The sequence below is a fragment of the Hemicordylus capensis genome, chromosome 7 (assembly GCF_027244095.1).
Source record: "Hemicordylus capensis ecotype Gifberg chromosome 7, rHemCap1.1.pri, whole genome shotgun sequence".
NCBI classification, from domain to species: Eukaryota; Metazoa; Chordata; class Lepidosauria; order Squamata; family Cordylidae; genus Hemicordylus; species Hemicordylus capensis.
In genome coordinates, this window is record NC_069663.1 from 26,317,400 (window position 1) to 26,340,889 (window position 23,490).

Sequence of the window (23,490 nt, forward strand, 5' to 3'; positions counted from 1 at the left end):
CTGGTCTGTGATTGCAATAAAGGAATAGATTGATTGATGCTCATGCCCACCTTTGCCTCGTAGTGTGAGAACTCCTCGTCCATGCGCTGGCAGATGGCTCTCTATAAGGAGATGTCGGGCAAAGCCGAGGACTCCAACGATCCAGAGAAGATAGTCAAACGGGTCCAGGAGGTCTCCGCCGTGCTGTACCACCTGGAGCAGGTAGGGGCAGATAGATGGGGGGGTGAGAAATGGGGTTAGTGAGCAGACCGATGTGGCTGAATTAAGCTTTGGGTGTACAAGACCGCAACCCAGGGCCTCCTGACCGACCCACCATTTAAAAAGCCCTCACCTGAGCTGCAATTTCATTTGCTGTCCCTTTAACTGGAGCCACCCTTACAGCAGAGTTGGCTTACATGTGGACAGTTTGAAGGCATAACCACACAAGGCAATTCAGTTTCTTTTGAGGCAGTCTAGTTAACGCTAGAGCGTTTGGAAATGCCCTACAGACAGTGGCGGGGAGAGGTTCCTGTGTCTTATTAGCCCCACAGCAGTTCCTACCCTGAATCTCCAACAACCATAATCAGACCCTTTGCCCCGGGTCAGAGAGAGGAGAGCTGGTCTCGTGGTAGCAAGCATGACTGGTCACCTTAGCTAAGCAGGGTCTGCCCTGGTTGCAGGGGCGTAAGCATCATTGTGTCAATGGGTTCAAAGAACACAGGCCGCCAATGAAAAGGGCCACCGAAGCCCCATGGCTCTGACTCCAGAGGGGCCTAGCGCAAATTCGCCCCTCCCATGCCCGGGCTGCCGAGAACCCGGGCGAACTCTCCATCAGTTATTTCAGGCAGCGCCAGCTGCCCGATAGGAAGTTTGAGGGAGAGAAAGGGGGAAACCTCCTATTGGACAGTCAGAGCTGCCTGAAGTAATCGACAGAGAGTTCACTCGGGCTCTCGGTAGCCCGGACGGGAAGGGGGAATTCGCTCCGGGCTCCTCCAGAGCCTGAGCCAAACCCCCGTGTGCATAACGTCAGGCACACGGGTGTATCTGGAGGGGGTTGCCGGGCAGGGCCAGACCCAGGCCGCCATTCGGCTGGCTCCACAGCGGCCTGGTTGCATCTGAATGGGACACTACATGTGAGCACTGTAAGATATTCCCCTTAAGGGTTGGAGCTGCTCTGGGAAGAGCATCTAGGTTCAGTATATGGCAGTTTCCTATGTCCCTAAGTTCGCTCCCTGGCAGCATCTCCAAGACAGGGCTGGGAGAGACTCCTGCCTGCAACCTGGGAGAAGCCGCTGCCAGTCTGTGAAGACAATCCTGAGCGAGATGGCCCTTTGGTCTGACTCAGACCAGCTTCCGATGTTCCTAGAGAGAGGAAGTGTGCAGAGAAGGGGAGGAAGTGGGGCCAGGAGGAACAGATCATGGGAAGTTGGGGGAGGGTCGCTGGCAGCCTAGACCTCCAACCCAAAGGGCCTTGTGTGTCTCCCCCGACCTCAGACAGAGCACCCTTACAAGTCAAAGAAGGCCGTTTGGCACAAGCTGCTCTCCAAGCAACGCCGCCGGGCCGTGGTGGCCTGCTTCCGCATGACGCCGCTCTACAACCTGCCCAGGTGGGTAAGAGGAGAGGGAGGGTCTTTGGCCCATTCCTCCCCCGCACTAAAGCTGCACCACATCTGCAGGAAAGATTTGTGGCCGGCCGCACAGATGTTTCGTTGCTTCGGCTGGCAGCCGGTCCAGATCTTGCAAATGGGGTAGCAATCCTCCCTCTCTGCTGCACCTCTTCAGCACGCATCCGAGGCAGGAGAGAGAGAGAGAGAGAGAGCTGATGGCGGAGCTGTCCTTCTGCTTTCCAGGCACCGGGCTTGCAACATGTTCTTGGAGAGCTACAAGCTGTCCTGGATCCTCACTGAAGAGCACCCCTTTGAAGACAGGATGATTGACGACCTGTCGGTGAGTCCTAGACTGGCACATAGAGCTAAAAAGAGAGAGCAACACACAGCCTGGGCTCCCAGGGCTGAACTGAAAGGTGCCCTTTGGCCACGGTGCCTTACGGGTGCCGAGAGGGGCCTCACTCTGTCCCTGCGTGTCTGTGCTGAAAGCCCTGCAGAAGGACAGCCCCGAGACTGGGACCCTTTAGCTGGGAAGGGGAGGGAGCTTACTGGGGGTTAGGGTGGGTGCAGAATAGCCACAGAGCTTTTTGAATGTCCCAGAAAAGATTCCCAAAGGTCCAGGAAATGAAAAAGGAGTAAGGAGGGGCTTCCTGTGCCTTTTCACACTAACGTTACTTATGGCCTCTCTTGGAGTTCTGGCATGTCATGTAGCCCGCACAAGATTCCTACCCTGAACCTCCAACAATCGTAATTGGACCCTTTGTCAGGGGTCAGAGAGAGGAAGTGTGCAGAGAAGGGGACGAAGTTAGGTATAATTGGCACGTCCCCCTGGGAGGGGATTCTCCAGCTCCCAGCTGCCCATGATCTTGTTTTTCGGTGATAACAATCCCCTTTTTCACCCAGCTCCTGAAATATAAAACAATGTGCCACCTATACCTGCTAGGTTTGACATGAAGCTCACCCCCTGTACTTAACATTTCTTATAAAATGTATTTATTTAAAATGCCTCTACCCTGTCCTTGGTCCCATTGAAGGGATTCCCAGAGAAGATTCTAACATATTAAAATACAATAACAGCAAGGTAAATAGAATGCAGACTGCAATCCCAATTATAGAGCACAGCTAGTATTATCAGTTTAGAGCTAACGTTAAAAATGGAGCAGAACAGATGTGTTCTAACTACCACCTGAAGGCCAGCAGCAAAAGGAGCAACTGTGGGAGTAATTCCACAGTCTGGGTGCCGCCACTGAAAAGACCCTGTCCTGCAATCCAGCCAGCTGAACATCCGGTGGCAATGAGACATGGAGCAGGGTCTCAGATGGCACACAAAGTGGGCAGATCCTTCCAATATCCTGGCCCCTTGCCGGGGTAAAAATATCTCGGCTCTTCCTTTGCCCATTCCTCTCCATTCCCAGGAAGAGCACTCCCTACAGCTCCTCTTCCCTGTCCCAGGATAGGGAGACCCTACCCCATGGAGTTCATTTTCTAGGACATGCCATATTCTTAGTGAAGTCTCCGGCTAGCTTCTAACGCTGCCTCGCCTTTTTCCTTTGGATGGGATGGAGTGTAGAAACCAGCAGCAGAAGAGGAGGAGGAGGAAGAGGAGGCCGAAAAGAAACCAGACCCCCTGCACCAGCTCATCCTCCATTTCAGCAGGACAGCCCTGACAGAGAAGAGGTGAGTTGCTGGCAGAATCAGGACCAGGGTGAGCTTTCTACTGGGCCTGAGACACAGAGGCCTGCACTCAGCGACCAGGCCATAAAAAGAGAGGTGCTTAACTTTATCAAGGAAGTGGGACTAAGGCCAGCTCAACTGGCCTCAGGTCTTGATGATTCATTCATTCATTCATTCATTCATTCATTCCATTAAAACATTTATATAACACCCAAAACGCAAGTCTCCAGGCAGTTCACAACAAAGCAACAAAAACAGATAAAAAGATTAAAACATCACAACAATTAAAATTTAAAAGGTTAAAACTATTAAAAGCACAATTAAAACTAGATCTAATTAAAAGCCTGGGTGAACAAATGCGTCTTGACTGCCTTTTAAAAAGTCGTAAGAGATGGGGAGGCTCTTATTTCAGCAGGAAGTGTGTTCCAAAGCATCAGGCCAGCAATGGAGAAGGCCCGTCCCTGAGTAGCCACCAGACGAGCCAGTGGCAACTGCAGGCGAACCTCTTCAGATGATCTCAATGGGCAGTGTGGTTCATAGCAAAGAAGGTGTTCTCTTAAATACCCTGGGCCCAAGCTGGTTAGGGCTTTATAGGTTATAACTGAAACTTTGTACTTTGCCTGGAAACCTATCGGCAACCAGTGTAGATCTTTAAGATAGGAGTGATATGGTCTCTCCAAAATGACCCAGAGACCAACCTGGCTGCCGCATTCTGGACCAGCTGCAGTTTCCGGACTATGGACAAAGGCAGCCCCACAGAGAGCACATTGCAGTAATCAAGGATGATGATGATGATGATGATGAAGTCAGGCACAAGCCACCAAGAAATTTTTCTACATGCACCCCATTGCCGTGCTTGGTAGATGCACAGGAGCATGCTCGGGAAAGGTCCACTTGGGCATTTTGTTCCTGAGCCTCATCTGTTTTGTTTCAGCAAACTGGACGAAGACCATCTTTACATGGCATATGCTGACATCATGGCTAAGGTGAGCAAGGCGGCTCAGTGCACTTTGGGCTGGGCTGGTTAACTCGAGGAGTGCATTTGCAGGACAGCAAGTCAGGTTTTCCTCCAAGTACAGAGTGAGGCACAGAGAGATGTTACAGGGGAGCCTGTTATTAGGTGGACTGTGGGAGGAGTGTGTGGGATGTTGTGCTGCTGCTGCTGCTGCTGCTGCTGAAGAACCCGGTTTTTCTTTTGTACCCTGGACCCCAGAGTTGCCACATCAACGAAGGTGAAGACGAAGGCAACGGCGAAGGTGGCGAAGAAGGGGAAGAGGCTGAAATTCCCTTTGAGGTGGGCAGCCCCCCGTGCTGGAACCTCCTCCTTCAACCTGCAGTCCTGCTGGTGCAGGGAATGGGAAGCCAGTGCTTGATCCACAAGGCTCCTGGGTGCTTTCCAGACTAGCTGCTGGAACAGCAGCAAAATGCCTCCGTTTGGGCAAGTCGCATTCAGAACGTAAACAGCGGGGGAGCTGTCTCGCAGCAACTAACAACCAGACAAAACAGCAACTTTTTTCACGCCGGATAGACAATGTCCTTGCTCTATATCGCACCGATTAAATCCCAACAAGGCATTGGAAATGTGAATGGTGCCCTGCTGTCCCTGTAGGGACTGCAGTGTCACGACGCAGGAAGTGTGGAAGCACACTTCGGAGATCCGCCATGACCCCGTTGCAGGGTCTAGTCTGGAAAGCGCCCGGGTCCAAATCCAGCAGCGCCTGATAGGAGGGGGGGCCAAATAGGCTGGGAGTTGGCTGGCACCCACCTTTCAGCTCATTTTGTCTCTGGCCCGCTGCAGGAGAAGGAGATGGAGAAGCAGAAACTTCTGTACCAGCAGGCCCGACTGCACAACCGTGGGGCAGCCGAGATGGTCCTGCAGATGATTAGCGCCTGCAAAGGTCAGAGACAAGTCCTCTCGCCTTCCCTCTTACCCCCAGCAGATAATGGGAAGGGCTCATCCCCAGCTGGGACACCTTGGATGGGTTTGGATGGTGCAGCCTCTGGAAGAGTTAGAGGCCAGGGCAAGACTTTCCACTAAGCTTTTTCTCTCTAGCCACGGTGTAGAAATTTACCTTGTTCTGAAAGAAGGAAAACCAAAACAGACATTCCTGGGATCCGAGCCAGGTTCCAGGCTAGCAATCTCATAGACACACACACACACACACACACACACACACACATAGCCCTGCCCAGGATTGGAGAGCTCTTTCAAGTTCCTAAGCTGCCACATGGCATTTTTAATGCTCCGGTTATGCACAGGGCTGGAAGCAAAGTGAAAATACAGGGCCCAGAATGAAGTGTTTAGCTTTCCTTCCTATATCTCCCTTGGACCCGGCCTAGAGCCACACATTCTGGATCCCTTAAGGGAGAAGGAGATCACTCTGCCCCAGGATCTGGCTTCCAAGGTGTGGGGAGGTCAGTGCAATAATTCTTCTTCCTGTGTTGACAGGAGAGCCTGGTGCCATGGTCTCCTCCACCCTGAAACTGGGCATCTCCATCCTGAATGGCGGCAATGAGGAAGTGCAGCAGGTACAGAGGGGGGGCAAGTGTTTCTGGCAAATCACTCGTTCGTCATTTCTCACTTATCCATGCCTGCCTTACTCTTTGGTTGACTAAGTTAGGAATGAATAGCCAAGGAGCAAGTGCAGGTTAGTACAGTGTGAGGGACTCTATGCAACTGATTTTTCTGAGTGGAAAAGAGGTCAGTACAGAGCAAGGATTGGAGAGCATTCCGGCAGAAGTCTGTGCAAATGTTTGGGGAAAGGACAGCTGAAGAGCAAGGGGGTGGAAAGGGAGTGGAGGAGTGTGTGGTGGAGGGATTCGAAGCAAGGGCTGTTGAGGCAGAGAATAAGGATGTGGAGGGAGGGGTGGAGATTTGGAGGTAGAGTGGAGAAAAGTTGAGGAAGGCAAATGTGGCAGAGTGATGGGTGAAGGTAGCAAAGCATAGCATGTGTTGGGGTGTAAATTGGTGGGGTGAGGGAGTAGGGTTGGGTCATATTGACCAGATGAGGATGGAGACAGAGTTGGGGAGCTGAAGTGCAGTGGTTCAGAGGAGGACCATTAGTAGGAGACTTCTAGCAAGAAGAAAATGAAAAGCACCTGAGCTGGAGCTATCTTTAGCAGTTCTTGTGGTGTCTCCCAACACTGCCTCTCCTCCCTTTCTCCAGAAAATGCTGGATTATCTGAAAGAGAAACGGGAAGTGGGATTCTTCCAGAGTGTTCAGGCACTCATGCAGACATGCAGGTGTGTAGCTGCATCCATCTTTCTTCCTTTTCCTCTGACACTCCTCCTTCTTCCCCTTTCCTTGGGTCCCTCTCCACCTCCACACACACCTGCAGGCTCCTATCCTCCTTCCCAGCACCATTTCGCCTCTGTTCAGATGGCAAGCAGGACCTCACACAATTTTTGCAGCGCCACCTGCTGGCCAGCTTTTGCTTTCTGAGAACAACCTGCCCCTAATGGCGCAGCGGGGAAGCAACTTGCCTAGCGAGCAAGAGGTTGCCAGTTTGAATCCCCGCTGGATTCAAACTATGGGAAACGTCTGTATCGGAAAGCAGCGATATAGGAAGATGCTGAAAGGCATCATCTCTTACTGCACCAGGTGAAGGCAATAGGAAATCCCTCCTATATTCTACCAAAGACGGCGCTGTGGTCACCAGGAGTCGACACTGACACAACAGCACAACTTTAGTTTTTCATTGCTATTTTTCTGGCAAATGGAGAAAAGGGCTGGTTATTCTCAGAAAGCAAGAGCTGGCCAGCAGGTGGCACTGCAGAAATTGCGCAAGGTAATTGCTTGGCATCTGAACACAGCATGAAACTGTTCTGGGAAAGAGGACAGAAGCTTGCACGAGCCCTCCCTTCTCTGGCTCTGCTGACTGTGTGTTTCTCTCCTCCCTGTGCAGCGTGCTGGACCTCAACGCCTTTGAGAGGCAAAACAAGGCTGAAGGACTGGGCATGGTGACGGAGGATGGAACGAGTAAGTCACTTTCTGCCCCATTTCAACCCACTCTGACAACCAGAGTGCTAGTTCTGTGCTGCTCCTGCCAGCTCTCCTGCCCCATAGGGCAGCTATCAGACCATCCCCATCCCTTGATCGGCCACCCAAAGGCAGCCGTCTACTTGCTGCACACAATGGCAGCCAAAACCTTGGTCTCGGCCACCATGTTTCTTTGTGCTGCTAATTTGGGACTTGCTGACGGAAACTGCAGCCTTGTCCAGTGGGGAGTGCATTTTGGAAATCTGAGTTACGGCTCCCAACTCCCTTGCTGGAAAACCCTTTCCCCGATCTCTGCCTCTGGAAACGGAGCAGTCCACAGTTTTGAGTAGCAGAACTGGGAGCCTAGAATCACACACCTGGGCAAGGCGGGAATTCTAGGGGTTGGCCAGTTGCGATCTGAGCTGACTCCCCATCTCAGGTTGGGAGTTCATTTCAACAGAAATGCTGGGACCCAGGATTTCCCATGATAGCTTCCTGGCCCGAGATTGATGCTCTTCCCCAGCCTTTTCCCTCCCGGTGCGCTGCGTATTCTTTTTGTGTTCACAGCTTCCTCCTGGTGAGACGTGGATTAATTGAGATTTCTAAAACCAGTCATGGATTCTCACCCTCCCTCCGCCTCGGGTTTTCTGGTCTCATCCGTTTTTCCATTCCACATTAATGTCGTTTTAATACACGCTGGGTTTTTCTTTTTTTCTTTTCTTTTCTTTTTTTTAATCATCTCCTTTTCCTTCTTTGCTGTGATGTGTTGCACTCACCTCCTCTCTCCCCCTCCCTCCTTCTCTTCCCTCCCCTCCCCTCTCCTGGTCTCACTGATGCCCCTCCCTCAGTCATCAGTCGTGAAAATGGTAAATAATCCTTTTGCTTTTGTTAAGTTTAATTTTTTTTAATGGTCAGTTTCCTGGTCTGTTTTTATTTTATTTTTTAAATTTCTAACCTCATGGGTGTAAGTCTGAAAACTGGTCAGAACCTCCCCACCTGCCCTGGCTTCAAATCTAGGTCCCTTAGGGCCCTGGGAATCTGCGAGGGGTCTTCTGCACATCCTATGGGGCCAGACCTTTAGGAGTCAGAATGAGTGCCAAGAACCGGGATTCTTGATGTAAGGCAAGAGTGGTCTGCAAGAAAGTCAGTTGAGGGCAGGATGTTGGGAATTGTGACGACATTCCCCACATTTTCATTGGGGTGTCTCGGTGCATGCATTTGATCCTTCTCAGTGTCAGATTGGTCGCCATATCTGGGGTCAGGAAGAAATTTTAGAAAGTAACTTTTAAGTTCTGCCTGGTCTGAGAGATACTGCTCCATTGATAGAGACCATATTTTACCCTGCCCTCCCCCTCTCCATTTCAGCTCCCATCATGTCTACATGTGGGGGACCCACTTGACCAACACATGAATTTGGGCACCCAGTGCTCTCTCTGATTCCCAAGGGAAGCTGGGGCAGAAGCATTCCGAAGGTTATTCACTTTCCTCTGCTCCTCCCACTTCTTCCTCCCTCCTCTCCCCTCCCTTTTCATGGTGATTTCTTCATTGTGTGCTTCTGGGTGGGAGAGAGGAGCAAACAAAGGACCTCTCATTGCAGTGCTGGGCTGATGACACTCTTGTCTGGCCTAGCAGTTTTGTGTCTTGTTAGAATCCCCGTGGTCCAGAGATTCCCAGCTTTGCTTCCCCAGATGTTGTTGGACTACAACTGCTAATCCCCAAAGGCCATTGTGGCTGAGGGGAGTTGTAGTCCCAACAACCCCTGGGGGACCAAGGTTGGGAATCCTTGCCGTGGTCCTCTGGGGCGTTTTGCGTTTACAAAGCAAGATCATACTCTCAAGGTCGCCAACCACTCCAGTTTCTATCAGCCTCTTCCCCCTCCCCACCCCAGCTGGCTGGCTTGAGGGGGTTCTGATCAGTCGGGTGGGGAGGGGGCCAGAAAAGGTGTCCTCAAGTCCATTTGGCGCATGCCCTTCAGCTATTTCCCGAGGGCCAGGCGCACCCCTCAAATTGGTGCTGAGCACAACTAACTGCACACTGTTCACCCACCCAAATGCTTTAACCGTGGCCTCCGGTCCTGCGCTCTTGACAATCCTGTCCTCCCCCAAATTCCTTCACCCTGTAAAGACCACCAGGAAGTGACCCTTGCTAGGCTTCTGCTAGGCTTGGCTAGCCAATAAGAAGTTGGTCATAGTTTTGCCCAGAATGCAATGCTTCTTCAGCCTCAGCCAGTTCTCAACGGGCTCAAGCGTAGACACACCACATCTTTTTTGTAGCAAGCATTGTGGCCTCAGTCCACATTATCTGTGCAATAGCTATGTGGAATATTAGTGATGCAGGCTTTTGAGCAGCACAGTATAGTTTTGTTGTTCCAATTATTTCTTCAGTAACAGCGTGACGTCTTTGTAATAGCTTTTGTTATTAAAAAGTTGTATTCTTAGTACCGGTGTAGAAGTGTGCTAGTGTTTTGTAGCTTGAAAAGTTGCTTGCAGTGCGTCTTTATATTTGTGAGGTACACGTGTAGTAATTGCATTGTATCTCTGTAGTAACCAAGTAGTAGCTATGTGGTGTAGAATGTTGCAGAGTGAAAGTGTAGCATTTAAGTAATATCTTCTATAGTCACAATGTTGCAGCTTTGTATTCTGCCATCTGTACAATCAGTAGGTGCTAATACTTTATTAAATTTGTAATGCTCGTAATAGCTTTATAGAATCTTTCTAACAACTGAGTCTAGTATCTGTAATAACTAATTTATGTTGTAATGATGCAATGTCTTTGTGGTCATACTTCAAAGTGTATATTAGAGTAACCATTGAGTAACTTTGTAGTAAGGGTTATGTTGTTGTTAGCAGTCTGGCAATTTTGTAAGGAACACTTGGTAATTTTTATATACTTGTAAGGTACTGCAGAGTATGTATATAGTAACATAACATATGTGCAGAAAGAATGTGCTGGATGTGCTTCACTCATCATAACCACATGCTGCCCTTCTAGTACCTCATGATGTGATTGTATTGTCCTTTTAATAACTCTGTTTAGATGTGCTAATTTAGGGCATGGATGTTTAATGCTGTTCGGCCTGTCTTCATTATCCTCCTAGAGTAATAATGGTAGTAGTCCATGAATAATGGCATTGTCCTTGAAGTTCTTTTTAGCCGTCATTGAAGCAGCTCTGTTTCAATCTTATTTAATGCTCACGGTACTATTATTGTAGTATCTTTGTTGTAAATTTGTTTATAGTATCCTTGTAGTAACTGCTTTGGAATAACTATCTTTGGGTGACCTTGAAGCACTCTTCTTTCCTTCTTACTTAATGCTATAAGGTCTGTCACTGTAGTCCCTCTGCACTATATGCATTGTCCTTGTAGTAACTTTGCTTCATTCTTCTTCAGTGCTCCAGGGTCTGTTGTCATAGTATCTCTGTTCTGTCCTTGCGGTATCTGTATAGTAAGTCTGTTGTGCTGGTTAGCTGCTCCCCCACCCCAATTTCTGCTGTTTTTAATGCTGTAGGGCCTTTTAATTCACTGAGATGACTTTGGGCAGCATCTCAAATAAAATAAGTCTCACTGAGATGACTTTGGGCAGCATCTTCTCCTGTCCTACCCAAACTCTCAACCTCAACGTGCCATATTTCCCCAACTCCCAGGGAAGACAAAGCAAGAGGGGGAAGATATCAGGTGATGACTTGGCTTCATCCATGAAGTGGAGGAGGCAACTTCATGAACAATGGAAAAGGGGCTGGTCATTAATGCCAGGTGGGCTAGTATGAATCCACCAGGAGGAATGGTGGGGTCTGTTGTGAATGGGGACTTCCATTCGTCATCCTTGCCCTCCCCACACCGTTGGATTCATATCTTCATTAATGACCAATGCCACAGAACGGATGGTGTGACCTGGTCAATGAGCTTCTGCAACTAATTGTATTAACCTCCAAGGATAGGGCCAACTACTGAGTATCTTACTCTTACCTTACTCCAGCTTTACTCTTACTTTTGACCTTTCATTTCCTGATCCTACAGCTGCTCTTACATTACTCTGCTCTGTTATTTGTAATTTACTCCTATCGTATTTGACCTTTGTACCATGACAAGTCCTTTCTCACACTTTACCTGTACTTTCTCGCTATCCTCAAAAGGAGCTTTTCAGAATTATATTTTGAAATTTGGCCTTAGACACTCACTTTTAAAAAAGGGGTGGGGGGTGGGGAGAGTAAATCAGTCTTTAACGTTTCATCACATTCTTCCTATATACTCACATGCACTCCTTCACTCCAGTTTCCAGACCTTTTTGTCACCCACTAAATGTGCAGTTCCACCACTGGCAGTGCAGGGATTTTGCAGGGGCTCACATCTGTTGACATTGAACTTTTGCTGTGATGTCACAGATGGCTGATAGCATCCCCTGCCCCCCGCAACCATATTCTGCACACAACCCCATCTTCCCTACATTAAGGAGCCACGAGATCCTCTAACCAAATGCATGGCACCCGTGATCTTACTAACTCTGGTTAAATACTTCAGGCCTCACTCAGCAACCATGGATACCAGTGGTCTGTTGATCTCGTTATCTTTTCCTCTGAGTTAATTCTATATTTTTGCCCCGAACACGATTCTTGAAGTCGGCAGGCCAAACATAATGGGGAGAGAGAGCTCTTTCGCAAGAGCCTTGCACTTCATTCTACTGCAGGCTGTAGCTCTGCTTTGCTTGTTCTTTGCAGACCAGCTTTTAAAAAATGTGGCTGCTGCATTTGTCTGCTGCGGCCCACAACCCAACAAAGCTATGTGTGTGCAGAGGGGAGAATATGCAGCATCATGGGCATGCACAGGACTTTTTTCCAGGGGTGAGGAGTGGCAAAGCCTGCAATCCTTTACCCACTTGTCTGGGAGCATGCACATTGAATTCAGTGGGGCTGGCTTAATCTGGGGGGAAGGGGCAACTCTTGTTGCTTCTCTCCAGCCACCCATGTGCAACACAACCAGGGATTTCTTTAAGGTTTCTACTACAGCCAAAGAGGCAAGCCACTTCTCAGTGTAAAATGCAAAGGGAAATGTGGCTAGCTTCTTCGGTCTCCTTGGTATTCTCCTTTACTGTTTTAATCACAAGTGCTGGTTGCCTCCAGGTTACAATTTAAGATATGCTACCATAAATATTTCTTTCCTGTTTCTGTTTGCTCCTTCTTTAGTCCAGGCACTTTTGGAAATCCATGGAGGCAATGACCTAATCGCATTACACAAACTTTACAACCAATCACTACCCAAAAGGAAGGTGGTAGAATTCTGGACTGTACCACTTTTGCACATTTTTTAAAAAAAAGCTCCCACATGTGCAAAATCTCCCTATATGTAATAAATGGGGATATGCAAAACCTTGCTTCCTAATGTGCTAGTTTTCTACATGCAGGGAGGTTTTCTAAAAAAAACAATGTGGAAGAGCATTCAGAAATGCTGACCTCCACCTTCAGAGAATTCCAGAATTCTCCCACCTCTGCGACATAATCTGTAGGTCAGCTCTTCAGCTTTGATTCGTTTCCCTTGAAGCAAGTGGCCAAGATCCCCAGACTATTAACAGTTTCAGTGAGAGTTCAGCTCTGAGTGAGGCCTGCAGGATTGCGCCCTGGTCTGTGTGCAGCAGCGTTCTTGCGGTGTGGGTTGCCTTGCCGAAACCGTCTCCCTTGCTCGTGCCCAGCGTTGGAGAACTCCAGCTTGGACTAACCGCACGTTCCCCCACCCCCTCGCCCCATCACTCCCACTGTCACCCCCTGCCCCCTTTCTTTTGCCTTCCCTATGTTGCTCCTGCTAATGTTGGCCAGTTCTGTCTTTTCCCTCGCCCCTTTCCCTGTTCTAGGAGAGAAGGTGATGGCCGACGATTTGTTTACACAGGACCTCTTTCGGTTCCTGCAGCTCCTTTGTGAAGGACACAACAATGGTAGGTTCATTGGAGCAGGCGTCGCCTGCCGGGCTTCTGATGGCTCTGGAGGCGATGGGCTGTGGGCCAGAAAAGAATGGGAATGGATGAGTGGACGGGCAGATTGCCGGGTGTGTGGATGGATGGGGATAATGTTGGATGAGAGGGGACCGACAAGAGGAGCAGTAGCAAGCGGGGCTGCCCCCCAGGGCTGTATTTGCAAGGCTGGATGGCCAGCAACATCGTCTCCATCCACACGGAGCCATTTGAGCCAAGACGGGGCCAAAGGGCTCTTCCGTTCCCTTTTTGTCCGGGTGAACAAGAGAGGCTCTGGCAGAGCTCTTCCTCGAGACATCCCCCCCCCCCGATTCTTACCACTGTCCTGTGCCTTAGGTTGGGCGTAGGAGTAAGTAGCAGTGGAGCATAAGGAGGGCAAAGGACTCTGCCCAAGCCTCAAAGTGTGTCCTCACTGCAGCAGGGGGAGTTAAGGAGCCCTTTGCCTTGGCCTCAACTTGGGCAAAAGTGTTTCAGGGAAGGGGTAGTCTTTGAAAGGGGTGGGGGGCCCCGGAGCGATGTCATTGCCAGGAAGTGCCCTCTTGTCACGCCACCGCCTTCTGACTCTAGACTTCCAGAACTACCTGCGGACGCAGACAGGGAACACCAACACCATCAACATTATCATCTGCACCGTTGATTACCTTCTGCGTCTGCAGGTGAGAGCATTCGGCCCCTCCTATCCGCCTGCCCAGGGTCTCATCCTCCATGTCTGTGGCAAGCCTGTGCCACCCAGGTCTGCTTGCAAAACGTAATCCGGTGCCCTTTGCAAGGGAAAGGCACTCAGTGCATGCTCATAGGCACTTTGACCCTAGACCTTTTCAAAATATAATACAGGTTCTCTGCAGGTGAAAGACACTCTGCTTTTGCTCAGAGGCCCTTCTGCCCTTGGCACCGGGATTGTTGAAAGTAGACTATGGCAGCTGGCCTCCCTGTGCCCTGCAGTAGCACAGCTTGTAATTGCCAGGGCTGTTGTCTAGGCCTGAACTCAGACCCTGCACTAAAGAGTAACCCTATCATAGCCCTGTGCAGTGCCGAGACCTAAATGAGAGGTGCTCTGGATCAAGCCTGCTGGGAGGCACATAAGTGATCTGTGGAATTCTCTGCCATGGGATGTGGTGATGGCCACCAGCTTGGATGGCTTTAAAAAGGGCTTAGACAAATTCATGGAGGACAGGTCTATCAGTGGCTACTAGTCTTGATGGGTATGGGCCACCTCCAGGTTCAGAGCCAAGATGCCTCTAAATGCCCGTTGCAAGGGAGCAGGAGAGAGGGCAAGCCTTCACTTCCGGCCTGTTGGCTTCCCAGAGGCACCTGGTGGGCTTCTTTGGGAAACAGGATCATAGGAACATAGCAAGCTGCCATATACTGAGTCAGACCATTGGTCCATCTCGCTCAGTATTGTCTACACAGACTGGCAGTGGCTTCTCCCAGGTTGCAGGCAGGAATCTCTCTCAGCCCTCTCTTGGAGATGCTGCCAGGGAGGGAACCTGGAACCTAGATGCTCTCCCCAAAGCGGCTCCATCCCTTAAAGGGAATATCTTACAGTGCTCACACATCAGGTCTCCCGTTCATATGCAATCAGGGAGGACCCTGCTTAGCCAAGGGGACAAGTCTCACGCTTGCTACCACAAGACCAGCTCTCCTCCTAGTCTATGCTGGACTAGATGGGTCCTGATCCCGCAGGGCTGTTCTTATGAGGTCACACAGTCAATGTGGGCTTAGGAGCTCCTTTGGGCTCTGCCGCGGACCTTGTTGCTTGGAAAAGCTCCCTCACGCCACACACCTAAAGCGGATGGAACATGGGGCAGGTGAAATGTCTCACCCTTTGATCTCTTCCCCCAAATCTCCAGGAGTCCATCAGCGATTTCTACTGGTATTACTCGGGCAAGGACGTGATTGACGAACAGGGCAAGCGCAACTTTTCCAAGGCCATGGCCGTGGCCAAGCAGGTCTTCAACAGCCTCACGGAGTACATCCAGGTAGGGCCCCCAAGGCACATGGAGAGGTCCTCCATTCAGAAGCTGCCCCTTTCAGCACCAGGCTCCCACACTGTATACTTCGTGGTTTAATCAAAGCAATATCGGGAGCCTGGTCTGCAGGTGAAAATCCACCCAGTTAGGCCTGCCGCTTGCCAGTGAACTGGGAGGTTACATCCAGATTACATCTGATATACCAGCAATGAATAGGTTCAGTAGGCTAAGCAAAGACTGCTGCAGTCAGGCAGGTGCCCAAGGAAGAACGGGGTGGGAGGGCAGACAGTGTGGGGCAAGCAGAATCGAGCCGCAGCTGAAAGGACCCTGTTGCAAGCGGTGGAGAGGGAAGTCCCTGCCTTGCAGTCTTCCCAGCAACCTCACCTCTCTACCCTCCTTCTCACCAGCAGTACACAGCCCCTCCTGTGTTTAGGTCCTGTGTGAAGATTTCCCCTGGATCCCATGTTTCCATCCACCCCCTCCTTCCACCCTCTGCCCATTATTTCCCCAGTTTCCCACTTCCAAATGCACTGTGCCCCCATTCTTCGGCTTTCCTGCCTCTAAGGTCCCCAGGAGGCTTTACACAAGGGCCTTCTGCCCCGAATCTCCTTCAGGAGAGAGTGTGTCTGTTCACACACCAGCCAAACTTACCCTGAATTCCCAACAAGATCCTTGGACCCACTCCACACACACGTCGGGCTTCGTGATGCAAATTCTAGCTTATCTCGAGGTATTTCCGGATTTTTAAAATGCTAGTTTTAAGCTACTTTTTCTGAAAACGCCAGCGCAAACAGGGAGAGGCGCTGAGGTTGAATATGAGGCATGGTCTCTTCAGAAATGCAGATCTGTCTCTGCAGGGAACTCTCTCCCCACACCGCCCCTTGCATTGGTTAGGAAGGAAAACACTGATGCCTGCTGTGTGGACTTGCAAAAACGAAACCCGAGAGCAGAGGGGAGGGGCTGCTTCCCTCAATGCCGCGAGTGTCCTTCGAAGTGGCTTTGCTCAACATTTACCCCAAGCCTGAAGCCAAGTGTGAATAACCTCCTGCTGCCCTTAGCTTGTGGGGTGTTTCATTTTATTTAGCAGGGGATGCACAGCCCTCTGGTCCCTACATGGTATAGTCCGAGGTCTGCCCAAACACTGTTCTCTGACCAGCGGCCTTCCCCCTCGGCTGCATGTCTGAACATTCTGTGACCTCAGCGAAGGCCAGCAAATGCTTAGGGGTGTCCTGGACTCAAGCAGCACTCAACAGCCTGTTTTTAGCCTGCGGTGTATGAACTGTTGTGAAATCCATGCTTTTTTTCCTCCCCAGGGGCCATGCACAGGGAATCAGCAGAGCTTAGCTCACAGCAGGCTCTGGGATGCTGTCATCGGCTTCCTCCATGTCTTTGCTCACATGATGATGAAGTTGGCCCAGGTAAAATAAAAATAAAAATCTAGTCTTTGTCTGAATCCCAGCAAAGGGAAGAGGATGGGAAATAACTTGGAGGTTTATCTTGAGGGGCTCACGTGATCATTGGCCAAGGAAAGGTGTGCCTAAAGTGGGAGGAGCCGTGACTCAGTGTACTGATAAAAAGCAAGCCCCACATCCCCAACACCACAGCCAGGCCTGACAGCTGTGGGCCAAACTCCCATTCTTTTGTGGCCAGCTTCTCTGTAAAGGTAGCTCAAATGCTTCACCCCAGAGCGGCTAAGTATGTAAAATCCTGCACATTGTGTAGCCAAACCCTGGAACTTGGAATCCAAGCTGCAACTGCAGAGTAGCCTGGTTTTTGGATCTGAATGACAAAGGCTAAGCCTGTAGCCCAACTCGCTGGTTCTTGAGCCAAGCAGCCCACCTTTTGCATCCTGCCTTACCAAATCAGTAGCCAAACGTTGCCGATGTGCTGAACCAAAGCACCAAGCTACAGCGCAATAAGCAGCCCCTTTTGACCATTTCGTAGCCAGGCTCACAAATCTGGAAACCAAACTGTGACAACAGAGTAATTGTGTCTTGAGGTTCGTTGGCCAAAAGTGAGAAACCAAACTGCTTCTCTGTAGAATCTAAAGGCATTTTTTCTTTCTTTGTTTTTTAATTTAACCCTGAGCAAGTTAAACACATACATACACACACACACACAATCAATCAATCAATCAATCAATCAATCAAACCACCTTTATAAGCAAGCCCTTAAAATTCCCTGCTGGCCACTGACTACTACAAATGGGTTTTCTTCATTGACCGCTTTCTCTGCCACTTTAGGTTTCAGGTGTGGGTTCCCATCCCAACAGGGCGTTAGGCTTTGGGTGAACTTTTCTCGTGGTAACTTTGGTTTTGGGTGGCACAGGAGGGACAAGCCCCGCCCAGAGAGATGAGTGTGGTGGGGGGCAAGAGGGAAAGGAGGTTGTGGATGGTATGGTCTCCCCTTTAATCTCTGCACTAACCCCAGGCTCGCCTGCTCTGTGCCTCTCCTGTCCTCCGACTCCCGACCTCAGCAACAGCTTTGGGCATTCCTTTCCAAAAGAACCATTTTTGTATTTCACCATCTGGCCTTCCTTTATACTGCAGTGCCAGCTCCGTCCCCAGCAGACAGACACCTACCTGTGCTCCGTAATACCTTCCCTCCCATCCCGGAATCCACCTAGAAGTTTGGAGAGGAGAGTTTTGATCTGCTCACGCAGATGTTGGTTGCTCTGGGCATGTGCAACGCTGGAGAGGCAAGAGAGAAGGCCCAGGCTCTTGGCCAGGGGAGGAGCCGGACCCTGCAGGGACAGGCAGCCTGTGCCGCTGCAAGCTGGGGGCCTCTGAGGCCCTGTCCTTCTAGTGCTGGGTGGTTGCGACCCACATCAGGGCGCCCCCCAAAGTGCCACCATTTTGTTGTTTTGAGGAGGTTATTTTAAAGAAAAGGGTGGAATGGAGGGGAGAGAGTGAGCGAGGCCTGCCTAGCCAAACATGGGACCCTTCTTGCAAGTTGGGTTCAGTATTATGGTCTGAAAAGCATGAAGGCTGCTACTGAATGGTGGGATGCTGGACAGTGCCAGCCCTTCTCTCTAGGAAGCCAGGGGACCAGAGGAGCAGTAGTCCTTCGGGGACTCCTTTGTGAAAAGAAAGCAGGTTGAGAAAAGGAGCCAGCAGGAAAAGATGGCAGGAAAGAAGAATTCGGCTCAATCCTCCATTTCAGGCAGCTGGCAAAGTTCCCTGTGGCACCCTGAGTGCTTATAGTCTAGGGTTGTCATGTCCCCCGGAATTTAGGGTAGTCCCTGGATTTTGGCTCCTCCCCACCCTCAGCTGCTAAAACCCACCCAGATTTACACAGATTTCAAATGCACTGCCCGGATTTTACTCTGGATCTGATCACATGGCAGGGCAGAGAAGGTGGGGAAAGTATACAAATCTGTCAAATAAATAAATAAATAAAATGCAAATTAGTTGCTGCATAATTTGCAAATTAGATTTGAGAAGCTTAAATATGGCAACCCCATTAAGGTCTCTTTCCCCTTGAATGAAAACAAAGGAGTGGGTGGGGGGCGGGGTTGAGATTCCGTTAAAAGAGGCTGGGGCCTCTCCTGAGAGCAGTCAGGTGTAGGGGTGCCAGGAAGAGACTGGGAGGGCTCTCCTGGGGTCTCCCCCATGGCAGTCGCAGGAAAACCTCTGGGTTGCATTGCCTGGAGATAAGACTCCTGGAGCTTATCCTTGGACTCAGGGAGGGCATGAAATCCAGTGGTTGGAGCACCCAGGGCAGCGAGGCTGGTCTCTTGGCTTCCGTGCCCTTCCCATGATAGATCCTTCCACTGGGAAAATAAGACAGAGGTCCTCTTTCCTTCCCTGCGCCTCACCTCCAGTGTGTGTGTGCGCGCGCACACACACACACCCCTTCCCACGCATGGAGGGCCGCGAACCCAACCCCCAAGCCATAAAGGAATGTGCTGGATGGTAAACCTGGCAAAATACAAAAATGTTCTGAAAAATGTTTCTGAATAACATTTTTATTCTGATGTGTGACAGATGACCCAAACCCCAGGACTTCGAAATGGCGTAAGAACCTTTTATGTAGCACGTGGCCCATCTCGCGCCAGTGCGCTCTGCCTGCTTCCTCTTCCTTCCTCCTTTCTTTCATTTTTCTTTCGTTTCTTTCTTTCCCACTGCTCCTTTTTCCTCAGGTACCTCTCTTCTGTCCTCCTTTTTATCAGGCCAGACCAATTTAACACTCCCCTCCAAAAAGGCAAGAGGTGGGAATCATCCTTGGGGACTCCCCTGTGATCCAGCATTAAGACCAGTCCCATCACCCCTCCTCGGGCTGTCAGGTTGAGGCCAACCCAACCCAGAATTGCTTTCCCTCCCTCCCTCCCTCCCTCCCTCGCTTGCTTGCATGGGAGTATGAGCAGTGGTGCCACAGGCCTCTGGGGACTCAGGACTAAAACAAAGCCAAGGTTCTTTCTCTGGGCAGGCTCTGTTCTGAAAGAAAAAAAGTGGGGTGCTCTTTTTGTACAGGTGCATCCTTTGGGAGAGGGTGTCCCACCAGCTGCATTCGAAAAGGTCCTGTCTTTCGTTGCTACGAGACATATTTCAGGCCTGCTTTTAATGTCATAAAGCAAAACTTTGAGAATTAAGAGAATTCTGTAAAATGTCCCATCCTGTCTGGTGCCAGCATTTCCCCCACCCTATGCTTCCCTTTGCTGCCTCTGACTGAAAAGCCTTGCTCCCTGCAAAGTCATAACCCCTGCTTATAGAGCAGGGAGGGTGTAAGGAATTAAAGCCTTTGTCTCAGAGCTAGCTCAGGTGAGGGAAAGGAAATGCCAAGTCATCCCTGCTGAGCTGCCTGGGTGGGCTTCTCATAAAACTATTCTGTCTTTCCGGTAGATTTAAAATGCTGCTGCTGCCACCACCACCACCCTTATTGACAAAGCTTGAACTCCCCTGAGATTTGGGGTGGAATGTCATAGGGAAAACTCTTAATTTTGTTATTGGACAAGTACAAAAAAAACAAAAACGCATGCCTACATGGGATGAGAAAAACTGATAACTGCTGAGCACTTGAGGACACTTTTGCACCAGAGAAATCTCCTTTTCTGCCCCTTTTTTTCCTGAGTTAAAAACCAGGAAAACACTTGTACAAAGAAAAGAACAAAAAAAAGTTTTATTCTATTACTACAGACTGCTTCTGGCTGAGGCTTTTAGCTTTAGATATACTCAAAAATATTTAGTAGGTTACAAAAATAAGTTGTCTTAGGCTTCAGTTTTAGGCTGCATTTAGGCATGCTTAGATGTTTACAGAGTCTTTTGTGATGCCCTAGGTGGGTTGAGCATAGGCTGGTGTTTCTTATTTTAATTACATTGCAGGTAAACAATAATAGAACAGTATCAGAGATATACAAAGCACACACACAAAGAAATATATGTTCCTAACGCCCATTCTGACTAAACAAACTGTTCCCTATGCTGGATTGCCTTTTCCTTGAAACTCCTGATGAGAAATCAAGCTTCCTGCAGATCTCTCACCCTGCGAGATTATCCTGCAGCCTCTAGCCATGAGGCATCCGACCCTATGCTAGTCCACATTCTCTGCGCAGACTTCCTTTCTTGTTCCCAGAATTCCCAGCAAAAGCTTTTTAGGTTCCACCCCACTGGGTGGACTGATTGGGTGATTTCTGGAGGTCACCAGCCTGTCAGTCAAGACAAGGGTCCACTTCTGTTTAACTCTTTAGAGGGAGGAGAAACTAGTCACTACAGAGGGCAAGAATCCTCTGCCATTTCCCAGCATCCCTCAGTGCAGAAGGAGGCTCTGGTTGGTCTGGCCTGCTTTCCTCTCTGGATCTGCAGTGGCTGGCGCTTGCTTCACACCCGCCTCTCTCTCTCTCTCTCTCTCTCTCTCTCTCTCTCTCTCTCTCTCTTCCTGTTCTTCTTGCTTTTCCATAGCCTCCTCCCTCCACCCCTTCATTAATGAGGCTGGCAAAGACTCTCTGCTTAGCCACTGCTTTGGCTTGCTGGCTCATGCCCCATCCAGCTCATGTTGTCATCTCGTGGGCCCTGGGGGAGGGAGTGGGAGGCATCACAAATACATGGTGGGTTGACCTGCTCTCCTTGGAAAGCCCAGTTCAACATGGCTTTCTCAGAACCAAAATTAGCATCGCTGCTCCTTCATGCGTACATGGAGATGACCCTGGGGGCTTCTCTGCACTCCAGCCTTATACTGGTTTAACCGTCTTCCCCAAAGAAATCTGGGAACTATTATTCTCGATACTCCTGCCAAACTACAGTTCCCGTGATTCTTTGGGCGAAGCCATGACTGGAACGAACCTGCTATAAGTTTTTGGATAGATGTGCTCTGGACTTTGGTTTCTGGAAGAGCGCTAGTTGGAAGAGCAGTGGCGTCGGGAGCACTGCATCCCAGCATCCTCTCCTCAACACACAAGATGGCAGAGGGGGGCCAAGGTGGGAGGGAGGGAGGCACCCCGGGGATATTTGCTCCCCTCACCAAAATTATCTCTCTGTTGCGCTGCCCATGAGGATCATTTTCGGAGTGAATCCTACCCTGAGGTAAGAGGGGCATCACCACTTCCCTAGAGGGAAAATTTTGCTTCCCTACATGTTTCTGTTTCACAGCTTTTGAAGTGGTTCTTGAGCAAAAGGGGAGGGCAAGAGTCAAGAGGAGAAGAGACGGGGGCCATCTTAACGTGTGGGGGTCCGAGGAAGGTGCTTCCCCCACACCCTGCAAGGTGGCCTCTGGTCCAGCCTTTGGTCCAGTTCCAGGTGCCGTGAGACCTCTTGACTCAAAGGGTCCTAATGAGAAATGGCTCTCTGGAGGATACATCCCGACACCCACCAAGTTGACCTACTCTATAGCCTCAGTGGTTCCCTGACCCCTCCCTCCCCACAAACACATGTGGACTGGTTTCCATTGTTTGACTAGGAGCTGGCAGGCATGGGGGAGGGGGAGTGAACAATTACGGCGTGGTATGGGGTATGAATGAGAAGGGGAGGTGCACAGTGTGTGTGTGTGGGGGGGTGTGCCTGGATGGCCCCAGAGGAGTTCATGAGGGAGGCAAGACCCTTTCAACGGCACTCAGTCTCCTGTGCTCCCCACCCACTTCCCTCCCTCCCTCCAGGATTCCAGCCAGATTGGGCTTCTGAAGGAGCTGCTGGATCTGCAGAAGGACATGGTGGTGATGTTGCTGTCCCTGCTGGAAGGTGAGAACCCTGTGCCAGGCGGGGCAAGCACTGCACTTCCTGCTTCACCCCAGCGGGCCAGGCACAACTTCATGGTGGAGCACGTTTGGCCTTCCCATACTTCTCCCCATAATTCAAGCACTGGCCGTATTGGGAGTGTCGGCAAAGAAACTCTTCCAAGAGTTCAGCAGGGATTTCCATCTTGGGAGTATCTGGGGACGAGGGCTGATTTTTCCTGAGTGAGCGGGAGAGGAACATCCGAGATACAGGCTCTGAGGTCACCCTAAGCCCGAGGCTGTGTCCCTGCTCACCCCATGGCAGGAGTTTCTCTAAACCAGGGATCCTCAGAGTTGTGGTCCAACAGTACCTGGAGACCCAACTCTGAGGATCCCTGGTTTAGAGAAACCCCTGCCATGGGGTCTGCAGTAAGATATTCCCCTTGGGGGATGGGGCCACAGCATCTGCTTTGCATGCAGAAGGCCTCAGGTTCAATACCTGACATCTCTAGGTCAGCCTGGGAGAGACTCCTGCCTGTAACTTCGGAGAGCTGCTGCCAGTCAGTGTGGATAATAACAACAATGTATATGCCGCTTTTCAACAAAAGTTTCCAAAGTGGTTTACACAGAGCAGGGCTGCTCAACTTCGGCCCTTCTGCAGATGTTGGCCTACAACTCCCATAATCCCTGGCTATTGGTCACTGTGGCTGGGGATTATGTGAGTTGTAGTCCAAAAACAGCTGGGGGGGGCTTATGTTGAGCAGGCCTGACATCAAGAAATAATAAATAAATAAGATGGCCCCCGTCCCTGCAAAGGGCTCACTGGAGGGATGCTGTCCTGGGGCTGGATAGGGCCAGTTACTCTCCCCCTGCTAAATAAAGAGAATCACCTTGTTTAAAAGGTGCCTCTTTGCCCAGTTAGCAGGGGTTCCCAACCTGTGGTACTCCAGATGTTGCTGAACCACAATTCTCATCAGTCAGTCGGTCGGTCTTTACCTGGTCTTGGACCAGCACCTTTATGAGAGCCCTGAAAATGTATTTGGCCTGGCCTTCCAACATTTTAAAATCATTTTGGGATATTTAAATTGATTTTAAGTGGTTTTGAATTGTTTTAAATTGTGTTTATATTGTTTTAAGTAGTGTGTTTTAGATGGTTTTATTTCTTGTTAAATTTGTTG

General features: G+C 50.1%; 1 protein-coding gene across 1 annotated transcript in view; it reads left to right on the forward strand.

The window, feature by feature from the left end:
* RYR1 (ryanodine receptor 1) overlaps positions 1-23,490 on the forward strand; it is a 122,723-nt gene that overhangs the window by 86,720 nt on the left and 12,513 nt on the right. The window contains exons 73-90 of the mRNA XM_053267249.1: positions 64-201; positions 1,474-1,586; positions 1,830-1,926; positions 3,157-3,263; positions 4,195-4,246; positions 4,474-4,554; positions 5,059-5,158; positions 5,710-5,789; positions 6,428-6,504; positions 7,167-7,240; positions 8,089-8,106; positions 13,082-13,162; positions 13,766-13,854; positions 15,049-15,177; positions 16,482-16,586; positions 19,155-19,184; positions 21,657-21,686; positions 22,256-22,337. Coding sequence (XP_053123224.1) covers positions 64-201; positions 1,474-1,586; positions 1,830-1,926; positions 3,157-3,263; positions 4,195-4,246; positions 4,474-4,554; positions 5,059-5,158; positions 5,710-5,789; positions 6,428-6,504; positions 7,167-7,240; positions 8,089-8,106; positions 13,082-13,162; positions 13,766-13,854; positions 15,049-15,177; positions 16,482-16,586; positions 19,155-19,184; positions 21,657-21,686; positions 22,256-22,337 — 1,483 coding nt within the window. The remainder of the gene's footprint in view (positions 1-63; positions 202-1,473; positions 1,587-1,829; positions 1,927-3,156; positions 3,264-4,194; positions 4,247-4,473; positions 4,555-5,058; positions 5,159-5,709; positions 5,790-6,427; positions 6,505-7,166; positions 7,241-8,088; positions 8,107-13,081; positions 13,163-13,765; positions 13,855-15,048; positions 15,178-16,481; positions 16,587-19,154; positions 19,185-21,656; positions 21,687-22,255; positions 22,338-23,490) is intronic.